This window comes from Cuculus canorus, chromosome 15 (genome assembly GCF_017976375.1).
Source record: "Cuculus canorus isolate bCucCan1 chromosome 15, bCucCan1.pri, whole genome shotgun sequence".
Taxonomy (NCBI): domain Eukaryota; kingdom Metazoa; phylum Chordata; class Aves; order Cuculiformes; family Cuculidae; genus Cuculus; species Cuculus canorus.
In genome coordinates, this window is record NC_071415.1 from 8605985 (window position 1) to 8627639 (window position 21655).

At 55.8% G+C, this 21655-nt stretch overlaps 2 protein-coding genes across 2 annotated transcripts in view; both read left to right on the forward strand.

Moving 5' to 3' along the window:
- Positions 1-403: 403 nt before the first annotated feature.
- Positions 404-16261, forward strand: LOC128853736 (uncharacterized). Its single transcript, XM_054080832.1, has 2 exons — positions 404-860; positions 8483-16261. The coding sequence occupies exon 2, from the start codon at positions 14123-14125 to the stop codon at positions 15050-15052; it is 930 nt and encodes a 309-aa protein (XP_053936807.1). The 5' UTR covers positions 404-860; positions 8483-14122; the 3' UTR covers positions 15053-16261.
- Positions 16262-17331: 1070 nt separating this feature from the next.
- The window catches only part of HS3ST6 (heparan sulfate-glucosamine 3-sulfotransferase 6), a 37101-nt gene continuing 32777 nt past the window's right edge, over positions 17332-21655 (forward strand). Inside the window, exon 1 of the mRNA XM_054080902.1 lies at positions 17332-17861. Coding sequence (XP_053936877.1) covers positions 17332-17861 — 530 coding nt within the window. The remainder of the gene's footprint in view (positions 17862-21655) is intronic.

The window sequence follows — 21655 nt, forward strand, 5'->3', positions numbered from 1 at the left end:
CAATACATCCTTCTCCACTGGCCAGGCCAAGCGGAGTGTTTTCTATCATCTCTCCTGACATTACCACATAATTTAGATTGCACTTAATTAAAATAGCTTATTTAACTGATGGCTCTTAAGATGTAATATTAGAGATTGTGCACTTTTCCTGTCCAGCCCACGCACAGCAGAGGGATGGCAACAACCGGCACGGCCGCTCTGGTGGGATGCAGGGAACACTGGGTGGGGACCATCTGCCTGTGCTGCTCCAGCTCAGATGGTGCTGGGATGGGAACAGGCACCAAGGGATCATGGGTTTGCTGCTCAAAGAGCTTTTGAACCTCCTGGATTGCCCATCCGACCCTCCTCATCTCCCAGTTCACCCATGAGGTGAGGCAGAGGCTGGCAGCCCCCATGGAGCTTGTCTAGGTGGTCCCATTGCCCCACAGCTCTTTGGGATGGGAGCTGGGGACTGTGCTGGTGCCCCTGGTGGGCTCAGCCTTGGACATGCTCCCTGGCATGAATCCAAGGTGGGGAAACACCCTCTTCTGTTGCTTTGCCAAGAAACTCTCATCTTTCTCCACTGCTCAGGGTCCACAGCCCACAAGCTTGTCAGGCTGGCTGCATCGCCTCCCCACCTCTTTAAAGTTTGCAGTAATTAACGACCTGCTAAAAAGCAGCCAATTCAGTTCTTAATGTCAAAGTCATCCTTTCCAGACCCAGAATTGCTGGGTGATGGGCATGGAGAGCTCAACCCTCCTTGTCTTGTTGATTTCCAGAGCTGGATGCATCGGTCAAAGCGTGAAGTTGTGGGGTCCTGGGGCAGAGAATCCTACAGAAATGGGGTCCCACAGACTTGATCCTGCCTGCAGAGCTGGTGGGTGAGTACCGGACAGGGCTGAGTTGCTCCACCTGGCTGAGGCACCACCCAGAGCAGGGCTTAAAGGAGCGAGCAGTCAGTCCTGACCCTCCTGCAATGGACTAAATTGCGGTTTGGAATAGGGGCTGCTTGGGTGCCTCAGTCAGCGCTGTGACCCCAAAACCATCCAGGTAGAGATTAATAGAGTCAGAAGGAGCAAATCCTCCACCTGGTGGCCCTGTGTGGAGAGTGGATGCTTCAGCTGAATGCAGCAAAGCCTCAGGACCTGACTTGAATATTAACCCTGAGTTCTATCCTCAACTTATGTACTTTATTGTGTATTGAAAAGAATGAACAAGAGATGTTGCATAAATGCTAGTGAACATCGGAGTGAAATGTTGGCTGTGGGGTGGGAACTGCAGTGCAGAACACCCAGTCTGGGTGGTGGAGCGTGGAGGTGCTGCTCAGAAGGATTGCTGCACCCTCTGCCCCCCGCATATCTGCAACCCCAAATAAGTACTCTCCTTGTGGGTGCCTGGGTCTTTCAGAGAGGTGTGAGCCCAAGCAAGCCCTGGGAAACTGTGTTCCTGGAGCTTTTGCCCATCCCTGATCGTATTCGTGAGGCCGCTGATGGGCTGCCAGTGGAGCTGCATCTCTCTGCTGGGTTTGGTATGGAAAGGAGGCTGCTGCGGTCCCTTGGGCTCTTTGTGATGGATGGTGGTTGGTGCACCCCAACCTGCTGTAGGGTGTGTTCCTGAGGCCAGAGGAGGCTGCTTGCAAAGCTGGGTGGCTGCTGCGGCTCCTGTGCCTCACAGGCTGTGATTTGCTTGGGTTGTTTTGGATTGCTTTGGGTTTTTTTTTTCAGCCTACCTTGTTCCACTTTAGCCTGGAAGAACAGAAAAGAAAAACCCAGTGGTTGCTTATTCCCACGTAACCAGGCTCGCCGAGGCGGCGTCCTGCATGCTGCAGTCCCTGGCGCTGCGCATCCCGGCTCTGCTGGTACACAGAAGCCACCTACTTGCAAGTGTGGATTTCTTGGCACTGGCGTTTGCACGATGGGCAAAGAGAAGCCTGGAGCATTTCTTGTTTCCTAGGAATTCCCTGGGAGCTGGGCTGCTGCTGAGGAGCGAAGGCGAGATGAATGCCTCTGCCTCGATGCAGATTAAACTTGGCAAATAACACGGGGCTGTAATTTGCCAATACATGCCAAAGGGCGAGACGGATCGTGTCTCGATTACAGCTGCTTGTGTGCGTGAGTCGCTAAAATATGCGAGGTATTCGTTTAATCTCTCTGTCTGAGGCCAGCACAGTATCCTGATCCTGATCGAACCTGCGCCTTGGACACGGGCTCTGGAGAGGCAACGTGCGTTCGCAGACAGCCCGTGTCAAGGCAAGGCTCTGCTTAAATCTCCAGATCTTGGCCCGAGTTGAACCTGTTCATAGGCTTGTGTGGGTCTCCGTCAGTGCAGGATTGGCTTTGCCCAGTATTGTGCAGGATCTGAATATCTGCTTTGCATGAAAGCAGGGGAGATAGAGTTTGGATCCCAGAGTCCTGGAGAGTTGGGAGAGATTGCCCTGAGAGCTCAACCTCTGCCAGGCTGTGAGGGCTTCCCACCGCAGCCCTGGCTGTCCCAGCACTCTGGGGACAGGGCTGGCCAGGGGTCCTGCTCTGCCCTCAGCACTGCCACCCCACTCTCCCCAGGGAGCTGCTGCAGAACCATCCTGGTGCTCACCAGGAGAGCTTTGGCTGCAGGGCTCCAGCCCATGGGGAGCCTAAATGACTGCAAACCATAAAGAGAACTGTAAAATTAGCGGCTAATTAGCAGTGACTGCGCTGGATGTCATTCCATTCTGCTGCTTCCCGTGGGGACAAGTGCATGTGCGACAGGGACGAGTGCCTGTATGATGCTGGTTTGCTTCCCAGTCTGAGGCATTTTCGTGTGCTCGTAGCCCATCGCTACCTTTTCATCATTGCAAAACAGGGCAAACCAAACAATCTGTTGCTACAAATGGTAGGAGCAAGTGGAAATGCCTCCCATCCGAGCTCTGGCATCATCTGCCTCGTGGTTCTCGGGGCTGCAGGAGGGGAAGGGATGAACAGTGGGTGCGTGGCAGTGCCCGCATCTCCTACGCAGGACCAGCACGGCTTAGACCAGGTGTTGGCTAAAACAGGGCAGAGCTTGGGACCCTCACACTGTGTGTGGAGCACAGCACGTAGCAATGGATGAACGGAGGCTGGAACAATACTGGTGCATAGTCTGGTGTCCCCTGCCACAAAATCTCTTGTCCCCTACCGCTGTGCAGAGGAATACGCTGCCACAGCCCCAGGTAATGACACCCACTGCCTCTGCGTTGCCACTGGTGATGCTGGTTGGACATTGGTTGGTGACTTTGTGGGGCTGGGATTTTCCCTTCCTTCTGCTCTGGTTGCAGGTAGTTCTGAGCCAGGCAGCCACCGAGGAGAGCTGAGCTGAGAACTGCAAAGCATTTGCTGTAGAATCTGAAGAATTTGGAGTGAAACCCCCAAAGAAATTAAGGACAGATGGGTTATAGGGGGGAAAAAAGAAACCCAAATTCCTTCTGCTGCTTGGTGCCTGCCTCTGAGGCAGCCCTGTGTCCTGCTGCAGCTCTGTGCTGGCCATGGGGCTGGTTGGGCAACATCCTGTATGCCAGACAAGCCACTGTGGGGACACCAGCTGGGGACAATGCCATGTGGGGACAATGGCCCACAGCAGCCAGAGCCATCCCTTCTCTCTGCCTGTAGCCAACCCTTAATGTTTCCCTGGTGGCTGCCCAGGAGACTTGGGGCTTCCTCTGGGGAACAATTTTCACCTGAAAGAGGGCATATTGAGATGAGATCTTAGGAAGAAATATTTTGCTGTGCGTGTTGGGAGGCCCTGGTCCAGACTGCCCAGAGCAGTGGTGGCTGCCCCATCCCTGGAGGTGTTCCAGGCCAGGTTGGATGGGGCTTGGAGCCCCTGATCCAGTGGGAGGTGTCCCTGCCCATGGCAGGGGATGGAACTGGTGAGGGGCTTTATGTTCCCTTCCAACCCAAACCATTCTTTGATTCTATGAAAGTGCAGTGAGAAACAAGTAGCCAGAATTAACCTTCTCTCCTGTCTCTAACAGCTCCTGGAGAGCCTCTGGGGCAAAGCCCACCCCACCTGCTGCAGCGGCTGGAGTTGCCAGGGTGTGCTGGGCTGCGAGCCCCATCCCCACGCCCACGTTTATGGGCTGTAATCGCCAGGATTAGGAGCTTTCTGCTTGGGCTGGTGCTGGCACGCTGCTGGGCGCCGCAGCAGCCCCAACACCTGCATGCTGACTTCAGCATCTCAGATATTTCTGATGCAACTTCTTTTTTCCTCTTCAAGAAAGCTCAATGCTGTCAAACTTGTTAATGAGTAGAAATGAAGTATAATTGTTCCTTTGTGTAAAATTGGTTGGTAGAATAGCAGCGGCTTGGCTGTAAAACTGGAACTGGGTTGTTGTGGGATCCACCTGGGCTTCTCTCTGTGCTCGATGGGAGAATAAACCTTCTCCTGCGAGAGCTGCATGTGGGAGGAAAATGAAGGGGCTCCTCTTTGCACAGAGAGGATCGGGAAGTGATGCTTCTCCTCTCTGAAGGTGCTGTGGATAATTGCTGTTGTGTAGGTCTAATCGTGTTACGGTATTGGTGATGCGTTCCCATGGGCCAAGCGGTGGTAAATGACATCCAGATGAAGCCAATGGTGGTTGAGCTGGGGTTGGGGAGGAGGAGGCAGGAGGAGTGTGTGCGGATGCAGGGCTCCAGATGCAAACAATAAGGCCAGAGGATCTTGATTTCATCTGTCAAGTAATTGGGCTGGAAGTCTGTGCATGCTAATGACTCCACATCAAGCGGCGCGGTGCTCAGATGTGACCCATCCCACTCCACGGGGAGAGCGGGGGGCTGCAGCCCGCGGTGGCCGTGATGAATATGGCCCAGATGTTCTCCCATAGGGGAAGCGAGACCCACATGTATATTATTAATAATGTCAAAGATCTGAGGTTAAAAATGACCATGGGGTGCTCACATGAGCTCCAGGCTGGTGGGTCCTGCGGGCTGGTCCTGCTGTGGGGGGGAGCAGCAGGAGGGGTCTGGCCCCACATCCTGCCACTGCGCCTGGTGCTGCATGAGGTGGGTGAGCACTGTCAGGGCTCCAGCACCAAGGCACCCCTCAGCACCCTTTTGGGCAGCCTTGATGGATTCAGGGAGGCAGAGGATGCTCTGAGAAGCTCTGATGGGCACGAGGGTTAAAGGTGCAGATGACACGACAGGGATGCAGGGATGCCAGCAGGCTCATCCCAGACATGTCCCATGTGTCTGAGCTCCTCAAGCTGCCTTTGGCTTGTCTGCTGTCTCACTCTTTGGCCTCCTCGGGGCAGCCTGGGATGCAAAATCCTGGCTGTGACTACACGAGACCCCCAGCATGAGGAGGTTCTTGGAGAACATCCTGGTCTGGGCTGCTCCTGTCCCCTCCTGGTAGTGCAGCGGGAACACAAGCCCCTGGACAGGAGGGATGCGTGGTACAGATGGGTGTCTGCCTGGGTTTAACCCTCAAGGCACAATCCTAGATCCTCTGTTCCCAGAGTTTTAGATTTATGGGCTTTCTTGTTGTTTTTACCTGTGCTCAGAAGTTGGGTCAGGTGATGGGTGATGCACAAGGGATGTGCATCACCATGTGCTGGTGGCTGCAGGGAGGGGGCTGCAGCCTAACCAGGGGTGGGGATGATCCAGCGAGGGTCGTTGGCTCTCCTTTTCTCCCTGGGGCTCCGGGGACTTATTGATGAGGTTCCCACGGGGGGCAGCAGCTGGTGCTCTTGGGATGGGTTTGGCCAGAGGCAGAAGAAGAGGCAGAAAATCCTGGGTGGATGAGCCAGGCCTGGAGACAGGGGATTCTGCTGCTCTGCAGCTGAACCCAGTGTGTGCCTGAGGCTGTGGCATGGGGAGTGACAGGAGAGTGCTGGAGCACAAGCCTCCAAATATTCAGATGCAACTTTGAGGCGTGGGATGCTGGTGAGTACCATGAGATTGCATGGAGTGATGCTGGTCCCCAAGTCCCCTGGGTGGCTTTCACTGCAGAATGGAGCTCTTGGGCTGGTGAGCCTCAGGTTATCTGCAGATTTGGTCCCTGCTCCATCTCTTCCAGGAATGGCAGAGCCCAAGTGCTTTGCCTGAAAACTTCTGTTGTCAGCCAAGCTCCAGACAAAAGCCCAATTCCTTCCCACAGAGCTGGCGAGCGCTGACCTGCCTTTTTGGGGAGCAGATGAGGAGACTGTGGGGTCACCCAGCACACATGAGTGCCCGTGCTATAGAAACCTAGTGCTTACTGTCCCTGGGAAAGGGCATACTCACCACCAAGAGGCTTTTGTCTCTAAATGTGGCTTCCTTCCTCCATAATTTCCCTGCTGTGTGAGAGCCAGGAAGGGGCCGGGGTACCGGGAGGTGGGATCCGAATGCTATTGAAGTGCACGGGCAAGTGCTCGCAATCCCCCAGCACCTGCACTTTATTGGTGTGGGAGGTATTGCAGCCCCAGGGCTGCGGGAACGCCGGCGTACCCTGCGCCCTCTCTCATTTTTGGAGCCTTTCCAGCCTTTCCCGGCTGATTGCTTCAGCATGTGCATCGCAGATGATGAGAGATGAGCGGGATGGGCCCTCGCCTGCTGGGCGAGGCACGGCAGCCGGGGCTGGACCCTGCCCTCGCACCAGAGGGAGCTCCTAGGAGGCAGTGGTGCTCCCCATGGCTCCGTTCCACTCGCCTCTCTTTGCTCCCAGATGAGATTCAAAGTCTTACTGGAAAGTGGGTGTTTTTCACCCAGAAAAGAAGGTCATGATGTGCTTGGTATGCATGGCTACAGCACGACCTGCTGGTCACTTGGGCTTTGATTTCAGCAGCTGTAATTCATGAGTGCACATGATGCATGCCACTGTTTGGGGGAATGAGAGTATTAGCTCATTATGTTCATTACCTGATTCATTATCCGTTCATTAGCTCTTCTTAATGGTGCCATATTTTGCTGTGTTAGGGGTTTTGCAGGATTAAGACTGGAATAGACAATGAAAGCAGACAAAGAAAATGCATTACCCCTCTCTATGACTTGAACACTGCTGATGGGGTTGCTCGAGAGAGGAGCCCGTGTGGTGCTGGGGCACCTGCAGCCACCGCTGGCAGCCCAGGAGCAGCCGTGGGATGCAGGGAGAGCTCCAGGCTGGCCCAGGGAATGGGGCCATCCCTGTCTTGTGGGGGTTAAAAGTGAGGATTCTGACCCAAAGCCACAATCTGATCCCTCTGCTGCTACTGAAAAACTTCCGAAATTCAGTTTTATCACATTAAGCTCTGGAATCCACAGTGGGTTTTGCTGGGGGCACAACTGGCTGGGGTTTAATCCGCTGGTTGGTTTTGCCTCCTCTTTTGACACCACTAATTTTCATGTTTCCAAACCCGACCGAACTCCTGCCAGAAGGACACCCGGGAGCCTGTCTCCCTCCTTGCCGCTAGCAGGGAGCCCTTTGAACTCCATTTTTTCTCTTCTATCCACTTGAGACACTTTCTTTATAACTTTACTTTGTGTTTGTTATTGCTCAGCTCTGCTCCAGGTGTTCCAATTCTGGATCCCACACCTTCTTCACCCTTTGGCCACTGAATAGTTGCTTGAATCGGAGCCAAATGAAAGCTACCCCCACCTGTGAGTGGAATTAGCAGTGGGCAAGCCAGAGCTTCATAGACTCGTAAACGTGGCCAGCTGCACCTGGGGACATGATTTTTTGGAGGTAAGCAAGCAAACCCACCCCCTGCACCCAAATGGTTTGGGGTGGTGGAGTTTTGGGTTTTTGTTTGTTTTGTTTTGCTTTCAAAAAAAAAAGAGGAAACTTGTAAATCAATTTGCTTGGAATAAAGCTGGTTCTCACAGGGAATGGGCGAGATGGCACAAAGCTCGCTGACTGCAATGTGGGAAAAGCAAGCGAGTGGTGAGGCTGTGGCCGAACTATTCCAGCTTGCTGCTTTATTGGGAACAGTTCTGTCCGCTTATAGCTGGATTTTGTGAGCGTTTAGGATGTAATTCCCTAGCTCTGCCCTCCAAAGTGACAAGCTGTGACTGGCACAAAGCCTGCCCAGCATGTGGGAGAGCTTGACCGGGTTCAGCCCTGTGATGGGCTTAGCCCCGAGATCCAGCGAGAAAAGGCTCGGGGCTGACATCCCTCGGCCCCATCATTTCAGGCGGTGCCAGCGCACGTTCCAGGCTCCCCAGTCCCACACCAGTGCTATCCCAGTGCCTTTGGTGGAGCTGGCAGCTCCCAGGCCAGCAGCAGAGAGGGAAATGCAATGGGGCCATGACCCAGATGGAGTCAGCTCCATTTTAAGGCTAAAAAGTGGGATTAAACCGTGCGGCAGCCCTATTGTAGAGGCATTTAAAAAAAAAGATATTAGGTACTTGAGCCCGGCATGATATTTTATCTGCTAAACTGGCTCTCTCCAAACCATGCTGCTACCAGAGCTGGTGAGTCTGAGGCTGATTCTGGCACTGCTGAGGGTTGGGTCTTACCCGCTGTGGCAAGGAGAGATTCCTCTGTATTTGCCTTCTTCCTTGGAGCTGAACTGATGCCCCATCTCTTCCCAACCCAGACAGAACGACACTATTGATTTGGACCTGCAAATAAGCACCAAGTGATGAAACACCCAACAGAAAGAATACCTGCGTTCACGGATATATTGACAGAGCCTTTATTGGGATTCTTCCAAGCACATTAGAGATACATCTATTTGGCATGTAATTAACTCTAAAATGAGATCAGCGATGAACATATAATTATGGTTCCTTGTAAAGAGCAGGTAAGCAGTTGTCAAGTGCCCCTGGCTGGTCAGTCAACTGCTCGTTGTGCAGATTGATGTAGCAGAGATGCAGAAATGACTGCGAGGGACCTGAGGGGCGTCGAGGAGGCTGGTAATGAGGGGGGGGTGGTGGGACATGAGCCCTCCTGCTCCCTCGCTGCCAGAGAAAGGCAGAGGTGCCATCAGTTTGCCCTTGGGTTGTGGCTCTGGTAAACCCACAGGGACTTTGCCACCTCCACAGCACTGAACCCACCTCATCCCTGGGCTTTTGGTGCTGCAAATCCCCTGAAACTGAGTTCTGCACTGGAAGTCCTGCTCCATCCGCTGGCTGCAGCTGGATGGGCTCCGTGTTGTCAGCTCTCACTGTGGCCATTGGCCACCTGCAAACAGTGATATTTCACTGACCAACTGCGTGGCATTACCTGGCTTCTCTAGGAGGGGCTTTCACAGCTGGAAATGGCCTTGTTGCCCCACACATCCAACCAGGAGGAAGAAATCCCTCTGCTCCCACAGACCTGTGGGACCAGATGCTGGGTAACAGCAAACTAAACACAAAAAACCCACCTTTGCTTTCGTGTCTCTTCGCAGTCCCTATCGTCGTCCACTCCCAGGATGATGTGAAAGCCCTGTCGCTCCTGCATCTTCACCCAGGAGGGCATCAATAGAGGAATGATTGCAGCCAGCCCCGTTTGTATTTGGGAAGTGAGAAGGAGAGCAGGGCCAAGGCAGAGCTGGGACCCTGTGTGGAGATGTCTGAGCACCCTGGATTGCAGCTTTAATAGCTGGAGTCGTGGGAACAGGAGTCTGGTGAGCGAAAGGCTGTGTCTGATACTCTGCAGCTCTGCCTGCTCTAATAAAAATCGCACATTTCATGTATATTATTTTTTAAATTGAAGCTTTAAAAAAAATCAGTGGTGCTTGGCTGCCTTATCCCCTTATTGGGATTATTTAAATCAAAAGCAGAAAGTGGGGGGAAGGCTCCTTTTGTAACTCCAGCTGGCTGGGAGCCAGCCGTGTCTGTGCTGCTGCGAGCAAGCAGTGGTCCCCGGGTTGGTGCAGGGCAGAGAACTGCGGGGTGGCTGCGTGTCTTGTGTCTGCAGAGGCTGCTGCCCCACCAGGACCCCAACAACTGTTGCGAGAGTAAGGTGAAGCTGTTGAGCCCATATCCCTCCTGGGTTGATGGAAGGAGTGGAGACCTGCAAGTGCTGAGGGTCTGGGAGAAGCCACGTCCTCCCTTCAGCTCTGCCGGCACTGGCTTTTGCCTTCTGCGTGATGCGGTGTTGCTGTTCAGTTGCCTGCATTGCTGTGGGACGGTGCATTGTGCTGTGCAGCTGTGTCCTGCTGTCCCTGTCCGTGGCACGGGGGTTGGAATTCAATGACCTTTAAGGTCCCTTCCAACCCAAACCACTCCATGATTGTGCAAAGCAGTTGCCATCACCTGATGCTGGTAGCGTCGCTTCCCTTGCTGAACCCCTTGCTCCTGGGATGGTTTTCCCTTCCCAAGATGGGCAGGAGAGCGGCTTTGCCCTTGTCCATGCAGCCTTCGTGTGGCTCAGCCCCCTCATCTCAGCAGAGATTAAGTTGGAGGGGGAGCTAAGGTGGCCAAACATCCCAGCAGTGACGGGGACAGCAGACTTGGTGGAGCTGGTGGTTGTTTTTGTTGTGCAACTGCCTCGCTGCCTCCTCCCTGAGCAGGGCTGTCTGCAGCTCGCTGCTATCGCTATAGCTATGGGCAATTTTCTGCGTTCAAGTTTTGCAAAACCATATTAAGAAAAATCTCGCCCTGGTGCTGCTGGCTCTCCTCCAGGCTGGAAATTGCATTCCCCTGCTTGAAATTCCTCCTGGAGTTTCAGATGGAGAATGTACAACTTCACTTTCCATCTCACGCTGCTGTCGCACACTTCAATAACAGGGGCTGTGCTCCACCCCAGAGGTGGCCGCCTGCCAGGATTTCGAAGTGAATGCATCAGAGTGGTTGTGGTGAGAATTTGGATGGACAAAAAGGTGCTGGAGCTGTGGTTCAGCCCCAGCCCTTCCTGTTCTCCAAGCCTGGCTCAGCCTCTTGGACAAAGGATGGAGTTTGCGAGTTAATTTTTCATCCTCTGTGTGTGCGTGATGATGAGTTTGTGGGTGTCTCCTTCGCCCCAGGTGATGGGAACCTGCTGGATCCAGAGGAGATTGGCTCTGCTCACCGCAATACAGTACTCATGACCCCAGTTAGAGGGAGACAGGATTCATTCCTCCTCCTTCAGGCTCGCACCCTCCCAGCTTGGCTGGTCCTGATGAGCCTGGGCAAAGTCCTAATGGTCCCATCTGGGTTTATGCCTCTCCACACGAGTGGGATCAGGGCAACCCCCCATGACATATATCATGGTTGAGGTTTTCTTTTCAATACCCACTGGTTAAACCTCAAAGCTCTCCAGGCCTCTGAGGAAAGGTTTTAATGTCACAGACCAGCTGAGCTGGGTGACAAAAGGTAGTCTTCACTGACACCCTGGAGTGGACTACAAAGAGGTGGCACTGACAAAGACCATGGTGGCATCCCCCATCTGGATGATCCCAGGGCTCAGCTCCTGGTGGGGACCACAGCTTAGAGATCCTGTCTCGATGGCTGGTGGGGCTGTCCTCCTTTATGGACAGTCACAGGGCTGCTCTTCCAGCAAGCATCACCATGCCTGGAGCTCGAGCATCCCATCCCCTGTGGTACCTGCATCCCTGGGGACAGGGACACCAGCATCCCCAGGGACCGGGATGGCGTTTGGCTCCCCTGGCTGCAGGCACTGCCTTGTCTCCTACCCGAGCTCTCTTTTATGGATTGCTCTTTGAACCCAAGGAGTTGGGCTGTATTTGTAAAACACACCGCCGTAATCAGGGAAACAGCCTTCCTAATTGGATTTGAACGGCCTGGAGTAATTGGCTGTTTGGGAGCAGCCGTTTCAAATCAAGCTGTGCGCGCCTTAATAAGTTTGCTTGCCTTTATCAGCTTGGCAAACTCTGCAGTGGAGGTGACCTGTTAAATGATCTCCTGTGTTTCTAAAGCATTTTTCATCCCCACTGATCCCTTGAGCCCTTTCCTTTCTTTCTTTGTAATAACAAACTCTGGGAAATCCCTGAGCACCCACGCATCGGGCAGAGGGGAGGTCTCTGGAGGAGAGGCTGAGTCACGGTGCTGGGGTGGCCAGCTGGTTATCCAGGGTTATCCTGCTCAGGTCTGTGGGTTTTGGGGTGGAGGAGAGGATAGACAAGGAGAACATTGAGCTCTTGTGGTGCCACACTGATGTTGCTCTGTTTGGCCCTTGTTGGCTGTCCTGGATCAGGAACCAACCTCACCCGCTTTGGGACCAGGATTTCAGCTCCCAGAGTGGCTGGCTAATCCCTCCTCTCTGGGTGAGCCCTGGGATGAGGCACCGGGAGTTTTGGGTTGCTCTGGGAGTCTGCTCTGTCCCAGAGCCTCCTCCCTCCAAGGCTGAGCCCCCCTGGGGGCAGCTGGCAGGTACAACCCTGAGCAGCGCTTCCCCATGGGGGTCCCTGCTTCCCCCCTTGGATGCTGTAGTGGCAGAGCTCAAGCGGTTTGGAGGGAGTGCTTGTCACTGCTGACCCAGCCCAGCTGGGTAGGGCAGGAGGCAGTCCAGAGCCTCCCAGGCACAGGCAAGCGACTCCTGGCTCTCCTGTCATCCATGAAAGGTGGCCCTGAGGTGAACTGCAGGTCTGGTAGAGATGGAGCATCAACTATTGCTGAGCATACTCATGGGATGAGGACACTCCTCGTAGCTCCCTGTGCCTCCCAGAGCCTGGAGTGCTGGCACTGGCTAGGTTCAGCCCTCTGCTGCTTTATTTTCCCCTTTTGCAGCTCACTGGTCGGTGCTGAGCAGTGATGCCTTGGCAGTGACGGCCAGCTTGGATGTGTCTCAGCTCTTCCCCTCGGCAGCCACCGCATGCTGCTTTGACCATATTCTAGCCCCTCCGTGGAGCATCTTCCTCCTCTTGGCCATGGTTCCTTCACTGCTGGAGATCCCCAGTCCCTGGGGAGCTACCGAGCCACCAGGCAGCTCATGGGGCTTCCTGCTGGAACCTGGGTGGAAAAATGACCCTTCTTGTCCTTCAGTAGAGCCATTCGTCTCAGGGGTTCAAAGCACCCTCATCCCGGTTGGAGAGCTGAGGCAATGATGATGCAGAAACTGAACTGGCCGGCACTTGCATCTCATCAATCAGGGATCGGAAGCGCAGAGGCTCCCTCCACATCCGCAATGTCTGTGCGCTGCTCCCTGCCAGCGCTTGCAGCCCATCCATAATGCTGGTGACAGCCCCGAACACTTTCATCTCCCTCTGCCAGAGCAGCCTGGCGGCTCCTGCGAGCTGTGAGCGGCCCTGGGGACCTGTTATGCCCCAGGGGTGCCCGTGGGACCACTGCTGTCACCCCCCTGGGGCCACAGGTGCCACCTGAGTGTGCAACACAGGGCAGGGACCACGGTGTGCACCAGCCTTGGGAGCAAGCTGAGGTGTTGGGGTACAGCAGTGCCTGTCCCCGCTCTCCCCAGGGTGAGGATAAATCCTCCCACCATTGTTCCCAGCTGTGTGTCATGGAGGGCTGGCAAACATGATTGGGCTCTCTGGCTGCACTGGCTTCCACCCTGCTGCTCGCTGCCTGCCTGGCTTTGGCTCCTTGGTGCAAAAACATCAGTGCCCATCGCAGTGGCATCGCTCCTGCCTGGGGACAGCAGCCCTGACTCCCGGTGGCCACCAGCACTGCTGGCAGCCCAGTGAGCGGCTGCAGTGAGAGACCTGCCGACAGGAACACCCAACTCTCGGAAAGCTGCGCTCTCGGGTAGGCTGAGTTATCTGAGCTGTAGATGAAGGAGAAAGGCAGAGGACATCCGGGCAGACAATGGGGCTGGGGGGGGGTCACTGGCCTGGGTGCACGTCCCGTGTCCCACACAGTCCTTGGGTGGCCAGAGATGCGGCGGTGTCTGCTGCCTGCCGAGGGCACTGAGTATGGGGAACATAATTTCAGGATGTGTTTTTTTCCAAACACAATGTCCTAATTTTGCTAAAAAATTGGACCTGAGTGCATGTTGTCCTCAACTGCCTGAGCTGCTGGCAGGGCAGGAAGCCCCCCTTATCTGGGGGGGTCTTGGATGAAGCCAGGGACCCTCCTGCAGGGTGACCTGGATGGGAGGTTGGGGAAGCCTTAGGCACAGCCCAAGCACCCACAGTGCTTGGTGCCTCCCCTCCTCATCATGCCCAGCCCCAGCAGCAAGCCCCAAGCTCACATTTTAAGTGTTTTTCCCCAATTTTGAATATGAGAAAGCAAAAGGCGCTGCTTCTCCGACTGTGCCAGAGCAGCAGCAAGCGCTGAGCCACATTAGCACCTGGGGCGCAGAGGGGGAGCTGCACCAGCTCACTGTGTGCAGCCCCAGCCCTGCATCCCGAGGGATGCCCCCCTTGCTGGCGATGAGGAGGGTGGCAGAGCTGCTCCAGTCTCCCTTGCCTGCCTTTCCCGAGCCTCCCCAGCTGTGTTTTGACAGGAAGTTTGTCAAAATGGATATATTACTACCAAATATTTCCCTTTTGACAAATTGGCATTTTCCAACACCACCACACACAACCCCAACCCAAACAGGGAGCTGGAGTCGTTCCCACCCGCTCTCGCCCGGAGTGAAACAGTTCTTATTCCTAATTGCTTACGTCAACCCAACAAGAGCTGGCAAGTGCAGCGCAGCACGGTTTGGATGCGTTTTTTTATTTATCAGACTGCTCCCAATAACAGATTCTCTTCCTCGTCGTAATCTTTCCTCTATGCTTTTCCCTGGGGAAGTTTCACATTGCGATTTGGAAAGGATCTCCAGTTGCACTCGTGCGGTTGTTTCCTCCCGTTGGAAAGCTGCCGCCGTGCAGGACGGGCCTCGCAGCCTCAGCGCAGCACACAAGCAGCAGCCACGAGAGGGCACAAAGCCCTGTCCTGCTGCAGCCCTGCAGCCCTGCCACCCTGCCCATTGCACCCTGAAGCTTTGCTACCCTGCTGCCCTACACCCTGCAGCTCTGCATCTTGCAGCCCTGCCACCCTGCAGCTCTGCATCTTGCAGCTCTGCCACCTTGCAGCTCTGCCACCCTGCAGCTCTGCACCTTGCAGCTCTGCCACGTTGCAGCCTTGCATCTGGACCACCCCGTACCCTGCAGCCTGGTCATCCTGCAGCCCTGCCACCTCGCTATCCTGCGGCAGTGCCGTCATGCAGCCCAGCCACCCTACAGCCATGCTGTCATGCAATCAGGCACTCTTGCAGTTGTGCCATCATGCCACCTTGCAGCCGTGCCATCGGACACGATGCAGCTGTGGCACCACGCAGGAGCATCGCTGCCTCCTGATGCAGCTGCCGGCGCAGCTCTGCAGCCGCTCTGCTCTCAGGCCAGGCTCTCCCCCTCCCCTCCACGCTTTCGCTCTTGGAAGACTCGGGGGATCTAATTACAAAAAGAGCTAATTATATTAATAAGTTAATTAAGACACTGCTGATTTCAGATAGAATAAAAGGAAGGCTTTAGCACAAGACTGAGAATCTCAGCCTCAGCGTTTCAAGGCGTGGGGCAGGGCGGACACCGGGAGCATCTCCGTGATGCCACAGTGGGTCCGAGGGTGGTGGCTCCACAGGAGCCCCCAGGGATGGGCATGCAGGGTCGGCCTTGGCTCTTTGCCATTTGGCAATGGCACATGCTGCTGGGAGGGCAGGAGGAATGGGATGCTGTTATTGCCACGTGCGAGGCCCGGGTTTGGCCAGTGGCACCCAGGGATGTCGGCTGCGCTGCCACTCACTGCGGGCTCCAAGTCCCATCATTCACCCATCACCAGTACTGCGGCACTGGATGGGATTTATTTAGCGTCCAAGATGTACATTGCTTTGGGTGCTGGGGGCCTGGCATTCCCCAGCAGGGAAACCACCTCATCCCATCCCACCTCACCCCATCCCATCATCCATTAAAACACGCATTTTAAAATCACAACACCGAAACTGCTGCTTTTTGGGTTATTTTGGGAGGTGCAGGTGGAAATCCAGGGCTGCTCTTCTCATCCCAAACAATGAATAGCGGGGCTGTGGTCCACACCTGCGGTGAGAGCCCGTGCAGCCTAAGCCTGAGCAGCCTAATTAGTGCTGCCTCGACGGTGCTGCTGGCTAATTGCGTGGCAGTGATGGCTCTTTATTCCCAGCCCTGCTCCTCCCTGGGATCTCGATCCCGCACGCACAGCCTCACCGCGCAGCCCTTTGGGGGATGCAGCGGCTCAGAACACCCACTGCTGCCCCAGGATCAGAAAAAAAAGAGTGGAGGGAAGGAAAATGGGATGAGGAAAAAGGAAATGGCATGAGGAAAAATGAAAATTGAATGTGAATAGAAGAAAATAAGATGAGAAAAAAGGAAATGGGATGGGGAAAACCATGGGAAAATGCATCCCACAGGCGCAAGGGAGTGGGAGGGCTGCCCCAGGCCAGGCTGTCCCTTCCACGAGTGGGGGTGCCCATGGGTGGGAGGCACCCTGGTGCTGCCCCACGCATGTATCCCCCACTCTGGGTGTTGCTTTGCCCATATGAGTGCCCTGCTCCACACATTTCCCCCCCCTCCAGGTGTTTCCCTCTCCCTTCCATGCGTTGCCTCTCCACGCGTGTCCCCCACCCGCGTTATTCCCCCCCCTTCCCCCTTGTTCCCCCCCTCCTCCTCCATGTCCTCCCCACCAGCTGTCCCATTCCCCCTCCCCCCGTATGTCCCATGTTCCCCTCCCGTGTCCGCCCCCCCCCTCGTTGTCTCCCCCCTTCCTCTTGAGTGTGTCCCCCTCCTGTCGCCTCCACTCCCACCCCTTGTTCCCCCCCCGGGTGTCCTGTGTCCTCCCTTTCCGTTGTCTCCCCCCGTTGCCTCCCTCCCCTCCGTGTCCCCTTTCTCCATGTCCCCCCTGGGTGTCCTATGTCCCCCCCGCCCCCCCATTGCCTCTCCTTTCCCCGTGTCCCCCCGGGTGTCCCGTGTCCCCCCCCCCAGTGTCCCCCTCCCAGGTGTCCCGTGTGTCCCCCCCCACTGCCTCCCTGTGTGTCCCCCCAGGATGATGTGCTCCACCCCGCTGCGTGTCCTGTGTCCTCCTCCCATTGTCCTCCCGTCCCGTGTCCCCACAGAGGTCCCGTGTGTCCCCCCCCATTGCCTCCCTTCCCCCGTGTCCCCTCGCGATGTCCCATGCCCCCACCCCGGGTGTCCCCGTCCCCTTCCCCGTGTCCCCCCCTCGATGTCCCGTGTCCTCTCCCAGCGTCCCCCCGGGATGTCCCGGTCCCCCCCGGGTGTCCTGTGTCCTCCTCCCGTTGCCTCCCCCCCGCCTCATGTCCTCCCAGATGTCCAGTGCCCCCCCGCCCCATTTCCTTCCCCCCCTCGGGTGTCCCCGTCCCCTTCCCTGTGTCCCCCCTCGATGACCCGTGTCCTCCCCACCGTGCTCCTCCCGGGTGTCCCCGTCCCATTCCCCCTCCCACTTCTCGGTGTGTCCCCCCCGATGTCCAGTGTCCTCCCTCCCCGTGGCCCCCCCCGGGTGTCCCCTTCCCCGTGTCCCCCACTCGATGTCCCGTGTCCTCCCCCCCTGTCCCCCCCCCCAGGTGTCCCCCTTCCCCGTGTCCCCCTCCTCGATGTCCCATGTCCTCCCCCCCGTGCCCCCCCGGGGTGTCCTCCTCCCCCTTCCCCGTGTCCCCCCCCTCGATGTCCCGTGCCCTCCCCACCGTGTCCCCCCCCCCGGGTGTCCCCTGTCCCCCCCCTGTCCCCGGGGGGCGGTGCGGGGGAGGGACGTGCCGGGGCGGGGGGCGCGGGGCGGCGGCGGCCCCCGATGGGAGGGCGGGAGCGGGCGGCTGCTGGCACCCGCCGGGGGCCGCCGCGCCTCGCTGCTCCTCACCATGATCCTCCTCTTCACCTTCTTCTTCCTCTGCCTGCCGGGGCCCTGCGAGCCGCTGCCGCCCGACGGCTCCGTCCCGGGGGGGGACACGGCCTTCGGGGCTCGGGGCGGCGGTGGCCGGCGCTTCCCGCAAGCCATCATCGTGGGCGTGAAGAAAGGAGGGACCAGGGCGCTGCTCGAGTTCCTGCGGGCGCACCCCGGGGTGCGGGCGGTGGGCGCCGAGCCCCACTTCTTCGACCGATGCTACGACAAGGGGCTGCGCTGGTACAGGTAACGCCGAGGGAGGGGGTGTCGCTAATTAGACGCCGAGCGGCTTTTAATCGCCTCCCGAGCCGGGATGGGGCTGTTCTGCAAAAGGGGGGGCCGAGCGCATCGGGACCCCGCAGATAAAGGGGGTTCAGGGGGCTGAGAGAGGGGGGGATGGAAGCAAGCCTGGGGTGAGGCTGAGCCTCACTTCTTCGACTGCTGCTCCGAGAAGGGGCTGCGCTGGTACGAGTGCTGCGGGAGCGGAGACAGGAATAGTAACCGCTAATTAAGCTCCGAGCGGCGTTTAATTGCCTCCCGAGCCGGGATGGGGCTGTTCTGCAACAGGCGAGTGCGAGCGCATCGGGACCCCGGAGATAAAAGGTATTCGGGGGGCTGAGAGCGGGGGATGCGAGCCTGGGGTGCGGCTGAGCCCCCCGCTTCTTCGACCGCTGCTACGAGGAGGGGCTGCGCTGGTACAGGTAATGCGGGGGGGGAACACGCAGGGACGCGTCTGGGGGATCGCTAATTAAGCTCCGAGCCGTGTTTAATGGCTTTCTGAGCTGGGATGGGTTTTTTCGGCAGCAGGAGGGGGCGAGCGCACCGGGACCCCGGAGATAAAGGGGGCTCGGGGGGGGGGGGTGGCCTGAAAGGGGAGAGATATAAGCCCGGGGTGCGGGTGAGCCCCACTTTTCGACTGTTGCTACGAGAAGGGTCTGCGCTGGTACAGGTAACGCGGGGGGTGTGGGGGGGGAGGAGGAACGGCAATCGCTAATTAAGCGCTGAGCCGCATTTAATGGCTTTCTGAGCTGGGATGGGGTTGTTCTGCAACAGACGGGGGCGAGCGTATCGGGACCCCCGAGATAAAGGGGGTTCGGAGGGGCTGAGAGGAGGGGGTGCACGAGGGGGAGATGCGAGCCTGGGGGGCGGCTGAGCCCCACTTCTACCGCTGCTACGCGCTGGTACAGGTAACACCGGGGGGCGGGGGGGTGGACGGGACGGAGATACGGCTAAGAGATTACTAATTAAGCGCTGAGCCGCGTTTAATTGCTTTCCGAGCTGAGATGGGGTTGTTGGCAACAGGCGGGTCCGAGAGCATCGGGACCCTGGAGATAAAGGGGGTTCGAGGGGCTGAGAGGGGGCTGTGCTGGTCCCGGGGGAGATGCAAGTCCCGGGGTGCTGCGCCCCACTTCTTCGACCGCTGCTACAAGAAGGGGCTGCGCTGGTACAGGTAACGCCATGGAGGGGGGGGCGAAGACACACATGACGTTAGGTAGTGGTTAATTAAGCGCCGAGCCGCGTTTAATTGCCTCCCGTGCTGAGATGCGGTTGTTCCGCAACAGGCGGGTATGAGCGCATCGGGACCCGGAGAGAAAGGGGGTTCGGGGGGCTGCGAGGAGGGGATGAACGAGGAGAGGATGCAAACCTGGGGTGCGGCTGAGCCCCACTTCTCCTGCCGCTGATACGAGAAGGGGCTGTGCTGGTAGAGGTAATGCGGGGGGGACGGGAATGGCGATGGCTAATTAAGCTCTGAACCGCGTTTAATTGCCTCCCGAGCCGGGATGGGGTTGTTCCGCAACAGGCGTGTGCGGGAACATTGGCTTCCTGGAGAGAAAGGGGGTTCGAGGGGCTGAGAGGAGGGGATGAATGGGTGGGAGAAGGGGGATGCAAGTCCCGGGGGAAGGGATGCGAAGGGAGCTGCAGGTGGGTTGGGGGGGAACCTCCTTGGGGAAGGGGCTGGGGTCGGTGTTTTGGGGGTGCTGCTGAAGTTGGGGGTGGTGCTGGTCAGTCCCTGTATCCCAGTGTGTCCCATCTCAGCTGGCGGGAGGCAGGTGAATGGGAGCGGGACAGCCAGCAGCAGAAATTTGCTCTTTTGATTATCCAGACTTGGCTATTTTAACCTTTAGTGCTTTGTTCTCAGCTATTCCACTGTTTCCCCAAGAGGAAATTAGGAATTATTAGGAAATATTAGGAATTATTAGGAAATATTTTATTCAAGTGGCTTGTAATAATAAAAAGAGCGAAGACCTTGATGCGCAGGACTGGGCTTGATCCTGACTGTGCATTAAAATAATGAACTGGCAAAGGAAGGGGAAGGGAAAAACATTCCCGGATAGGTTTGTGTCAAAGGGCAGACCGGTATGGATTCGAGGGAGCTGTTTGGTATTGAGGGTTTCAATGGAATTGAACTCTTCAGGCGATAAAATGTTCGGAGGAGCAGCTACTGTGCATGTGGTGTCTATTAAACTCCCGTCTCCCGGCCAACTCCGGAGCGGCCGGGCCAAACGGAGTCGGAGCGCCGAGTCCCTTGAATGCAGTGAAAGAATTTGCTCCGTTAGTTTGAAGAGAGTCCAAATGTGTAGATATATAAAAGCGCTGCGGTGTTCTCAGGGAAAACATCTGAAAATAATAAAAGGAGTAGCTCGCCCTGTCCTTCCTGCCCTCCATCCGATTCTCCCCCGGCCCCGCGGGAATACTCCTATTTCTTACGGGCTTTCTCGATGTTTTGGGGGAGGTTGCGATCCTCGCCTAAATAATAACCTGTGAAAATCGGCATGCTTAATGGAAAGTGTAATTTTAGCGGTAATTTTACCCGCAGAGTTTCAGCTCTGCGCGACCACATCTGGGCCGTAAAGTTATTGACTCAACACACCTTCAAACGCAGTAAGTAGTCCACTTATTTTTATGACTGTATTAATATTGCTGTGATTTATTAGCTCATTTCTCAGTTCCATTTGTGGCTACGCTGCTCTAGAAACAATAATGATGATAACTAATCTTTTTTTGGGCAAGGATTACAAGATAGGTCTCGCTTGGCAGAACGGGAGTTTAATGACTTTGAGCACATAATTAAACTATGGAAGATTGAACGCTTTCATATCGCTTGAGACGTTTGCAGGGTGGACCACAGCGAGAGAAGAATAAATAAATCTTAGTTTTGGGTTGCTGGGTAGTGAGTTTTTGGTGCTGTAAGCGCTTGCAGGGAGCCTGGCCTGATCCCAGCGAGATGTTTTAAGATGCTGCTGCATATGGGAATGGTAAATGCAGAGAAACGGAGCAGGGAAGGGGTTTCGGCACGACCAGACGTGGCGTGGGGAAGTGCACACTGGGCTGAGAAAAAGTTGCATCCTTCCTAGGGTGGAAAAAATAAGTAGATGTTTTGCTTTAACTGCACGGCACGAGTGTGTTCTCAGTCACCCATCCAACCATTTCCCTTCGTTTCCTCTTCTCTTGTTTTGTCTTCTTACAAAGATCTTGCTAAACTGGGGTTTTTTTTTTCCCCGGGAAAGCCAGACAGAGCTCAGTATTTAAAGCTGGGGTGGGTTCGGAGTGGAGAGAAATCGGAGTTGGACAAAGGGTCAGGTTTTTCCAATGAATATCTCAAAGTGGTGTAAACATGTTTAAAATATGTGAACTTGCTAGGAAACCAAAATTACACCAACTGCTTCTCATGCCAAGATATTTGTCCTGAAGGCACCTGTAGGTCGATGTTTATCTGAAGGAAATGTGGAAAAAAAAGTAATATATATTCCCTTGAAAATATTACCATGGAATGATTTTGGTCTTTCTTGGTAGCTCAGCCCTGTAGTGGTCATTGCTGTGGCAGAAGGATCTGTTCGTGGCTGCTGAGCAGTTCGTGTTATAGCATATAGCTGAAACCATTCATTCTTGCTGCGGAGTGTTTTATTTAAATCTGAAATAGCCCAAAGTCCACTTTTTTTTTTACAGTAGTGAAAAAAAAAATGCTCTGCAAAAGCATCTCATAGGAAATTCCTGGAGTTACTGAAGGTTTAGCTAATTATAAGCAGATTAAACACCTT

Excerpts from the sequence above, each read along its gene's own strand:
- LOC128853736 (XM_054080832.1), top strand. The coding sequence starts at position 14,123 with ATGCCCCCCTTGCTGGCGATGAGGAGGGTGGCAGAGCTGCTCCAGTCT.